The 9734-nt window shown below is 44.1% G+C and overlaps 1 protein-coding gene across 4 annotated transcripts in view; it reads left to right on the top strand.

Moving 5' to 3' along the window:
• LOC113210468 (fat-like cadherin-related tumor suppressor homolog) overlaps nt 1-9734 on the top strand; it is an 84946-nt gene that overhangs the window by 62357 nt on the left and 12855 nt on the right. For 2 of the 4 annotated variants that reach the window (XM_052265193.1, XM_052265192.1), the window contains exons 3-21: nt 3420-3526; nt 3756-3960; nt 4089-4150; nt 4237-4392; nt 4809-4901; nt 5635-5787; nt 5873-6086; nt 6167-6306; nt 6406-6647; nt 6731-6975; nt 7060-7246; nt 7372-7600; nt 7684-7936; nt 8048-8268; nt 8359-8568; nt 8655-8906; nt 8981-9139; nt 9236-9407; nt 9496-9720. In XM_052265193.1, coding sequence (XP_052121153.1) covers nt 3420-3526; nt 3756-3960; nt 4089-4150; nt 4237-4392; nt 4809-4901; nt 5635-5787; nt 5873-6086; nt 6167-6306; nt 6406-6647; nt 6731-6975; nt 7060-7246; nt 7372-7600; nt 7684-7936; nt 8048-8268; nt 8359-8568; nt 8655-8906; nt 8981-9139; nt 9236-9407; nt 9496-9720 — 3525 coding nt within the window. The remainder of the gene's footprint in view (nt 1-3419; nt 3527-3755; nt 3961-4088; nt 4151-4236; nt 4393-4808; nt 4902-5634; nt 5788-5872; nt 6087-6166; nt 6307-6405; nt 6648-6730; nt 6976-7059; nt 7247-7371; nt 7601-7683; nt 7937-8047; nt 8269-8358; nt 8569-8654; nt 8907-8980; nt 9140-9235; nt 9408-9495; nt 9721-9734) is intronic. The other 2 variants (XM_052265195.1, XM_052265194.1) reach the window with 1 other exon arrangement.

The raw sequence follows: 9734 nt of genomic DNA, 5'->3' as shown, positions 1-9734 counted from the left end.
CCTCCCCCCTCCCCCTTGTCTCCCACTCCTACTCGCCCACCTCCCCGGCCAGGCCCACCAAACGCGAGATAGACGGAGGTGGTAGAGGCAGCCCGATCCTGAAAGGGGAACCAACTCGGGGTTGGGGGACGAGAAAGCGAGGATTCTGTGACTTCTTCTTCGCCGTCAACAGGCAAAAAAGAGGCGAAGAATATAAGAAAAAACTCTTCGCATACACTGCAAAACGAACCCCTGATGTAGAAATCAGAATTACATGTCAGTAAATTAGTAAACATTTTAGTTTTAAAAAATCAGTCGGCAAATTCGTGTGGAAATATTTTCCGCCTTTTGTTTTTGCGTAGTGCATATTATAAGAGTTATCGGAAGTTGATCATCGGCGCTGCAGTTGTATAGTGTTTTGAGTTTGCCCATTCTTGCCGTCCATAATGCGTCGTGGCCCCTGCGGCACCGCTCTGACCACCTGGTACTTGGAATTCAACTATGTTGTTGTCGGTGTGGTCGCTCATGAATGTTTGCATTGCAAACAGATTGATTGACCACCAGAAAAGCTTGGTGGCAGTAGCCAGTATCCTAGAAATTTACTTCAATTACCTCTCTGTTTTGGGTACTATAATGGGGCGGCGGGGCGGGGCCGCTCCCGTATAGTGCAGCTGATTGTTGGAGAGTTAATTCCGTGGAAATGCAACAGTTGGTCGCGGCGACATGACGCCCCCCCCCCCCCTTCTCTGTATGCAGTGTGATGGAAACGACATTAACGGGTTCGCTTTAAAAAAAACGGGGAGAAAATATCCATGACATTTTGATGATGATGTTTGGAACCTCATATAGTGTGTATTTATGTGCTTTCGTCAACCGCGTGTCAGAAGTTGGTTGGCCGTCACCCAACAGCCTCCATATAGTCATCATTATTCACGCCCTCTGGCAGCACCTCGCAGAGAGAGAGAGAGGGAGAAAGAGAGAAAGAGAGAGAGAGAGAGAGAGAGAGAGAGAGAGAGAGAGAGAGAGAGAGAGAGAGAGAGAGAGAGAGAGAGAGAGAGGGGGGGGGGGGAGGGGAAGTTTGTGAGTCGAGAAGGGGGGGGGGTGACGGCACTTTCTTTGTCACAATGTGACAGACCCCCACACATGATACGTCTCGCATTCCTCCTCTTTACTCTTATTTCCTTTGTTTGCCGCCGGTATGTGATGCGCTGCTGTGTGCTGCTTTCTCCTGGTCTGCGACTTGGCATGAAATTGTCAGCAGGCAAATCTACTGCCTTATTGGAAGAGGTGTGGCGTCTCGCCTCCCCTTTTGTCTCTCGACTTTTCGGGACGACACTGTAGAACACATTAAGTACCATTTTTAGCAGATGATACCTTAAAAACCCTCTGACTAATCATAAAGAATATATAAGTAACCGTAAGGGCTCCGCTAGCTTTTACTCTCGATACGGAAAGAGAACCAAGCGGAGGCCGGAAAAGACTTTATTTGGCGCTAAGGGAATTGTGTGTGGATGAGTGAGTGTCGCGCTATGCCCCTGCTTCCCGAACATTGGCTAACAACACTGCGCCGGGGCCGGGAAGGACCCATCAGCCTACCTGAGAAGGTCCCCTGCCCAACAATACTTAGCCACCGGTGCCGGCCGTAATTCTACCCATCTTCCCCTATCTCCTCTTTTAAAATAGCCAAATAGCAAGATTTGCAATTAACAAGCAGCCATAAACAAATGACAGCTAAATATGAGAGGAAATAAGTAGAACACAGACCACAGACCCATTTTTAACTAAGATCGATTCTTGATTGAGATTTTTGTACGTAGACAGCATTTGTACCTAGCCTAGGTACAGTTTGTATCTCCGTACAAACAAATTTTTACCTGATGAAGACACGTCTATAACCAACGGTTCAGAAATTGTCCCTCCCCATTCAGAATGTGCACGCAGGGCAGGTGTCGTTTAGACAGTGTGTGTGTCATTCGATCGGTGTACGTATCTGCGTATTCAAACGGGAGCTGTGGAGCGACCGAGTATACTGACTGCCTGGCGTATGCGTGACACTCGTGTCGAACGCGTCCCCCCTGGCTCGCTATATAAGCGGCCCTAATTGGCTGAGGTTTGCCGTGGACCCGGGGAGTTCCAGTCTTAATTAGTCTGTGAGGGCCTGATGACCATACAAATAAAGCGCTGCGCATTGATCCACAATGATCGAAACCCTTTGTAGCTAAAAGGGTGTTCCCCCGTACTCTCACCAACTCGTTGTGCACCTGCCGACCTGCCATATATGTGCCCCGCTCGCGTCCAACTCGCGCCAAACTAAGGGGGCCCAACTCGCGCCCACCCCGCGCCCCATTCCGCTTCAACTCGTCGCAACTTGCCAACTCCTTGTACACACCTGCCTTTAGGCGACATCCATCGATCCATAGCGGGCGCTGCGCCGCGGGACTGCCTACCCGGGCGCTGGCGGGACTGCCTACCCGGGCGCTGGCGGGCGCCCGGCGGGTAGGCAACATCCGGAGCGGGCGGGCACCGCTGCGCCGCGGGACTGCCTACCCGGCCACTGGCGGGCGCCCGGTGGGTAGGCAACATCCGGAGCGGGCGGGCACCGCTGCGCCGCGGGACTGCCTACCCGGGCGCTGGCGGGCGCTCCATGGCGGTGTGCTTCCAGCCCAGGCCCCGCCTATAGCGCTGTGGGTCCAGCAGCCTGCCGTTGTGCTCGCGATGAGTGAGGCCTCGCTGGCTGCGCCCGACAGTTATTGGCCCGGCTCCGACACACCCCCATATGGCGTCGGTGCCAGCGGCGGCGGGGTCAGTGGGTCAGCCGCGGGGGCCTATCGTGTGCCTGTCGGGTGAAGTGCGGCTGCTGCTGTCCGGCCGGGGCTTGTCGGTGACCTGCCTGTGCCCCCCGCGCCCCGCGCTTCACCACCGCGCCTGTGGGTCGAGGAGGGTTGGTTGGTGGTGGGTTCCCCGCAACTCGTAAAAACGGCGCCCAGGCTGTTTATGGACCATTGATTTTGCATCGCCCCGCTGTTGCGGTGGGCCCGGGCGGGGCGGGGCGGGGCGGGGCACTTCCACCGTCGCGGCTCGCGGCCCCAAGTGGTATCGGAAAGAAAAAGGGGGGCAAACGGAAAACAGAGAAAAGGGGAAGGGGTGGGAGAACTACTTGAAGGAGGAGGGGTGGGGGGCTGAAGAATGGAATGGTGTAAAGGAAAAGTATATGAGCCAGCGGTATGTGGTCGGTCGAGGGATATGGCCATGGCCTCGCTCACTCAAGTATTTTCTACGCCAATTAGCGTCGCCCAAGACAATACAATACAGCTGTGTTTGTGTGTAGCACTCACTCTTTAAAACGCGTTAGTCACCACACTAGGCGCGTTGTAAAAAGTGCGCCCGACTTGACCCCGACTTGACCCTGTCTTGACCCCGTCTTTGCTTTTGGCCCGCAGGTCACGTCCGCACGCTGGTGCCGCTGGACGCCGAGTCCCGGGTCCACTACTGGCTGACGGTGGTGGCGCAGGACCACGGCGTGGTGCCGCTGAGCAGCCGCCTCGAGGTAAGCCCGATACGTGCCGCCATTATTGCCATTCTTTTTATAAAAGTGTTTTCTGTTTTGCTTTGCTACGAATGATTATTAATTATTATATTTTTTGTATTCCTACAACCGCCCACAAATAATAATGATACCAAAAAAATGATTTTTTTTTTATTTATTTTTTTTTGCTACAAATGTTTCTTTTTTTCCTGAGAATGAATGTTGACGGAATGGTGTTACCTCCCCGCAGCTGTACATCGCCGTCCTGGACGTGAACGACAACGCGCCCCAGCCGCTGCTCGCCTCGTACCGCGGCGAGGTGGCCGAGAACTCGCCGGCCGGCAAGTGGGTCGCCGAGGTGCGGGCGAGGGACCGCGACGTTACCCCCGGCAAGCTCACCTACCGGATCACGGCGGGCAACCCCGAGAACTTCTTCGTCATCAACCCGGACACGGGTGAGTCATTGTAGTCGCCGTGTTTCTGTTGCCTACCTTTAAACTTAATAGATCTATCAAACAGAAGAATTTTTGCAAGTGATGATGTGGACGAATGGGCTGCCTCACGTCTTTTATTGAAATTTTAGGTGTGGTGACAACCACAGAGCGACGACTTGACCGCGAAAATCAACCAGAGCATAATCTCGAGGTAAGGCCGCTTTTGTGTTTTTGGGCACTTGACTCCAACAACCTTTCACTTAAGAATCCCTAACGTAATGGAATGTCTACTTCCAGATCACTGTTTCGGACCATGGGAACCCACCTTTATCATCTACAACAAGACTATTTGTCGCTGTTCAGGACGTTAATGACAATGCACCAGAATTTGAGCAAACCTTTTATCATGTCAGTGTTCCCGAAAGTTCAAGAGCAGACGCTGCCCTATTCCAGGTAACTATTGACGTATAGAATTCATTTTCATACTTTGGAGAAGCTTAAAAATTAAGTGAAATTTTACGAGACACCACTACCACTAAATTAATGTTAATCTTTTATAACAATTAGTGTAACTTATGACAAATACTAACTGTGTTTCGTAATAAGGAGAAGAAAGTTTAACAGATGGAAATGAGCATGATTTAGATAAACATTCACAAGAGTTTCTTTGTGTTTTTTAATACTCTACATGAGACACCAATGAGATTTAGTTTCAAAATATTGGTTGAAACTGCTACAGGATTCTTACACATATGAATTTGCGGGTTGCATTTTTCTGGGCAATGTCTATAGCTCTTACTACTGGAACTCAAGAAATTGGTTTTGCTTATTCTTGAAGTGCTATACCTCTCTTGGCTTTCCCCTAACAGAATTCTACAGGTGATGCTGATCTAACTGATCTTGAAAATGGAACATGGGAATTCTTTGAGGTGACCTCAATTACTGGGGATCGCCTGTTGAGGGTAAGACAGTGCCTGGTTTTTTCATTCAAATGGCACTGCATTTTTCACGCCTGTTTGTTGTTGTTTTTTCATGAAGAAATTTGTGCTTCTACGATTTTTTAAATTTTGCATTTTGCTAGAAACAACCGAGGCATGACAATTTTCTGTTTGTAGATAAGCCACATGGTTCTACATTCTCTAGTGAGATGCCATATTTATTTCATTTTCAAAACAGCAATGCATAGTTGGGTCATTACCCATTTTCTCTGGATGTTTGAAAGAAGTGTGTTTAACAGTTCTACAAGAACAAATGCACCATCCTGACAATCTTTATTCCCCCCCTTTTTTAAATGCACTGTACTGATGCATGATTACTTTATTATTAACCACTGGTTTTCTTTGTATTTTGCGTGACCCTGTGTATACGCCCAGTACACATGAAGTAGTTTCTGCTTCCTATACATAAATTTATAGCTGCACTCTGTTTCTCAGTGTTGGTTTTGTATTTTTTTGTATCAATAGCTTCCTTGAACAGGGAAGGGAATTGTTTTATTTTAGTTTGTGGTATTATAATGTAGTAGGTATATTTTAATTAATCTATTGATGATGTGTGAATTTTATCTTGCATGTTGTGGAGCATGCTTTTTAGGCCTGTTTTTACTTTATTGAGCTTAATTATATTTCTCTATCCTGATTTAGGTCGGCAAATAAAGGCCAATTTTTTTTTATCTAATGATAATTTGGTTTTTCCCAGGTTTTGGCCTTTGATCAAGATGTTGGTCCAAATGGGCAGGTTGAATACAGCATCAAATCTGGACGTGGGAAAGGGAAGTTCAGAATCCACCCATACACTGGTACTGTGTACTCCCAAAAATCCCTTGCTGGAGGTTCTGAATATGACTTACTTGTAAGGCAAACAATCAAATACCAAGTTTAAGTTTTATCCGAGTCAATTTTTGCGTGATGCTAATAACCATTTCATTTCATTTCAGATTCGAGCAATGGATCAAGGTACTCCTCAAAGAAGTGCAACTACTCGTGTGTCTGTTCAAATTGTGTCTGTTCCGTCATCATCACCTCATCCACCTCAAATTAAAACGGTTGATCAACAAGTTCAGATCACAGAGAGTGACAAAGCAAAATACTTGGTAGCTCTTATTCAAGCATCTGATGAAGATAATGATAAGCTTTGGTTTGATATAGTTGGTAAGTTTACCTTACATGTTTGGAGAAACCTGTTCACATCTTGTTTTGCTTTTCTCTAATATAACTTTTATTTTCCCTAGATGGTGACAAACGAGATGAATTCTACATTGGGAGAGATCAAGGAAATGTGTTACTAGCGAAGCAGTTGGATTATGAAACCCAAAATTTCTACAACCTCACTATCAGTGTGTCTGACATGCACCACACAGTTTACACACAGGTTGGTTGTTTTTTTGTTTTTCTTCTTTTTTACTTTGATCTATAATTATTTGCTTGGATAATTGTCAACAAGAATACATTTTTTTTGTTATTTTTACAGCTTTATGTTACGGTTCTTGACACAAACGAGCACAGGCCTGAGTTTTCAGATACTGAGTATAAAGTTGAGGTAGCTGAGAGTGCTGAGGTTGGCACATCACTGCTTGAGCTTCACGCCACTGACCTCGATGGTACTGACCGTGTGTTCTATAGCTTGCATACAGCGCAGAGCCCAACTTCATTAGAATTGTTCAAACTTGATTCTGTAACGGGTATTCTTACGCTCTCTGCTCCTTTGGATTGGTATGTTGAATTTTTTCAGGCTCTTATTGTTTTTATATCTGTTCCTTTACTTACTGCTCTTTCCCTTTTGTTTTTTATATCAGTGAGACAATGGATGAGCATGTGTTGACTGTTATGGTCAAGGACCAAGGCACCCCATCGAAAAGGAATTATGCTCGTGTCCATGTAATTGTTCACGACTTCAATGATCATACACCTGAGTTTTCAAGTCCCATCATTCAAGGCCGTGTCTATGAGAGTGCTGCCCCTGGCTCAGCCGTTATGCAAGTGCTTGCCACAGATAAAGACAGGGGGAAGAATGCAGAAATCACTTATGGCATTGCATCTGGTAAGCATTATGGAACTGCCTATCTGTTAATCACCTGTGCTGCAAACATGTATTCAAGTAATTACTTTCTTTCTCTCTTTTCAGGGAACGTTGGAAATATGTTTGCCATTGATCCATCTCTTGGATATCTAACTGTTGCTCGAGAACTGGACATAAGCCACTATCCAGAGTACATGCTGTCTATCAAAGCCTCTGACAATGGTGTACCTGCTCTCTCAGCCACTGTACCTGTGCACATCATGGTGACTATGGCAGACAATGCCCCTCCGAGGTGAGTTATCAGTTTAATATTATGTGCACTTGTGTTGTAGGCATTCTAAAACACTATCCTTTTTTTTTTAAATTTAAACTAGGTATGTAATTTTTTAATTATTTTAATTTTCTTAAAATTTTTAGATTCATCAAAGACCAGCTACTTGCTGAAGTTTATGAAAATCTGCCTTTGGGAACATATGTAAAACATGTTGAAATCAGAAGTACCTCATCTTGCACTCTAGAAATTGTCAATGGAGATGATGATGGTGTCTTTCTAATGAACCCATCAACTGGAGTGATCAGTACAAAAACACCCCTTGATTATGAACACAAAACATTCTACAATTTAACTGTTGAAGCCACCAACATGGTAAGCAAGGCAAAACATTAAATCAACCAATTGTAATCAAAACAAACTTTTTCTGGAAACTGAGCGTATTTACTCTATTTCAGGCTGGTGTTAAAGCTCGTTCTCATGTAATTGTACATGTTCTGGATACAAATGACAATGCTCCGAGATTCGTTCAAAATCTGTACATTGGCACACTTTTAGAAAATGTCCCTGTTGGCTCTTTGGTTCTAACTAACGCGAGCACACCTTTAGTCATCAAAGCCACTGACAAGGATTCAGACCTAAATGCTCTTCTCCATTATGATATTGTTGAAAACTTACCACGAAAATATTTTCACATAGATTCAAATACAGGTAATGAAAGTCGTGTCTGTGCGGTCTGTGCCAGTCTCTTGTAAAGTTTCTACTTTTTAATAGTGTAAAATAGACATTTTAATTTTGAATTTTTTTTTTAACTCTTTTCAGGAGCTATTAGGACAGTCAATTTGCTGGACTATGAGACAATGCCTGTATTCAAATTCCATGTTAGGGTGTCAGATCGAGGAAAACCAAGACTCACCTCAGAGGTGTTGGCTGAAGTTGTATTGAACATTGTTGATGTCAATGATTGTGCACCACAGTTTACAAGTGATGAATACAATGTTACTCTTCTTTTGCCCACATATCTAAATGTGGCTGTTCTTCAAGTAAGACTTCCTTAAGAAATTACCCCCCAAAATTCTCACTCCACCTCTATTTATTTTATGTATCTCTAACTCGGAGCTCGACTTTTTTAGGTGAATGCAACTGACCGAGATTCATCACCTTTCTCCCCGCTTTCATATGAGTTGGAAAGTAATGGCATCCAGGGAACTTTTGCTCTTGACAGCAAGTCAGGTGTCTTGACTGTGGTTGACCCTTCCAAAGTTCAACAAAAGAGTTTGTTTAAGCTAACTGCCAAAGTCTCTGATGGAAAGTTTACATCTGCGGCACTCATTAATATTATGGTAAGTCTATAAATAAGCAAAATTTGGATATTTCTAGATGTAATAGTCTGGTCCAAATAAACATATTTTCAAAAAATCTATTACAGGTTCAAAAGTCTGAAAACTCAGGTCTAGTTTTCCAGAAGAGTACTTATTATGCTAATATAGTAGAAAACAGTACCAAAATCATTACTGTGACTGTTGTAAATTTATTGGGTTCTGCTCTCAATGAACACATAGAATTCAGAATACTTAATCCCACCGATATGTTTGAAATTGGCGAAACTTCAGGTGCAATTAGAACTACTGGAAAACGATTTGATCGTGAACTACAAGAGCATCATTATTTAATTGTTGAGGTAAATGCAGTGCTTTATTTTATTCATTTGTTTATGCTTCATCAGTCTAACATTACAAATTTTTTTTTGTTCAGGCTAGAAGCAAGGACTATGGTGAAGATCAAACTCGAGTTGCCCATGTAACCGTTAATGTTACAATAATTGATGTAAATGACAACTGTCCCATGTTTGTGAATTTACCTTATTATGCTGTTGCATCTGTTGACTCTCAGAAAGGGGAAGTAATTACCAAGGTATGTTGACAAGTTTCCCATTGAAACTTGTAAATCACATCACAGCCAAATATTTAGCTAACAGCCTTGTTTCTTTTTTTCTTTCCTTTTCATTAGGTTCAAGCAGTTGACTTGGATAGTGGAGAAAATGGAGAAGTCCGTTATGAGCTCAAGAAAGGCCATGGAGAGTTATTCCGTGTCTCTAGAAAGTCTGGTGAAATAATCTTGAGACAAAATCTTGAGGGTCATAATCAGGAATATAAACTTTTGATTGCTGCCTATGATGGAGGTAATGTTTTAGTATTCTAGTAACAAGTTACTGTAAATTAAGGAATCTCATTGAAGTTTTTCACAAATTCTGTTCTTGTTTATTTCAGGTGTAAATCCCTGCTCAACTGATGTTTTTGTGCATGTCAAAGTGATCGATCGATCTATGCCTGTTTTCAACAAACAGTTCTACACTGTTTCTGTTCCGGAAAATATTGAACTATTTTCACCGTTGGATCTTAGTATCTCTGCTGAATCAGCTCTTGGTCGGAAGCTCATTTACTCTATTGTCAAGGGCAATGACTTTGAAGAATTTGCTGTGGATTTCAACACAGGTGAGTGCTTGTTA

Source organism: Frankliniella occidentalis, unplaced genomic scaffold, assembly GCF_000697945.3.
Source record: "Frankliniella occidentalis isolate FOCC.00 unplaced genomic scaffold, Focc_3.1 Scaffold24, whole genome shotgun sequence".
Lineage (NCBI taxonomy): Eukaryota > Metazoa > Arthropoda > Insecta > Thysanoptera > Thripidae > Frankliniella > Frankliniella occidentalis.
Note: the sequence above shows the minus strand (reverse complement) of the source record. Positions and strands in the feature narration are given on the sequence as shown.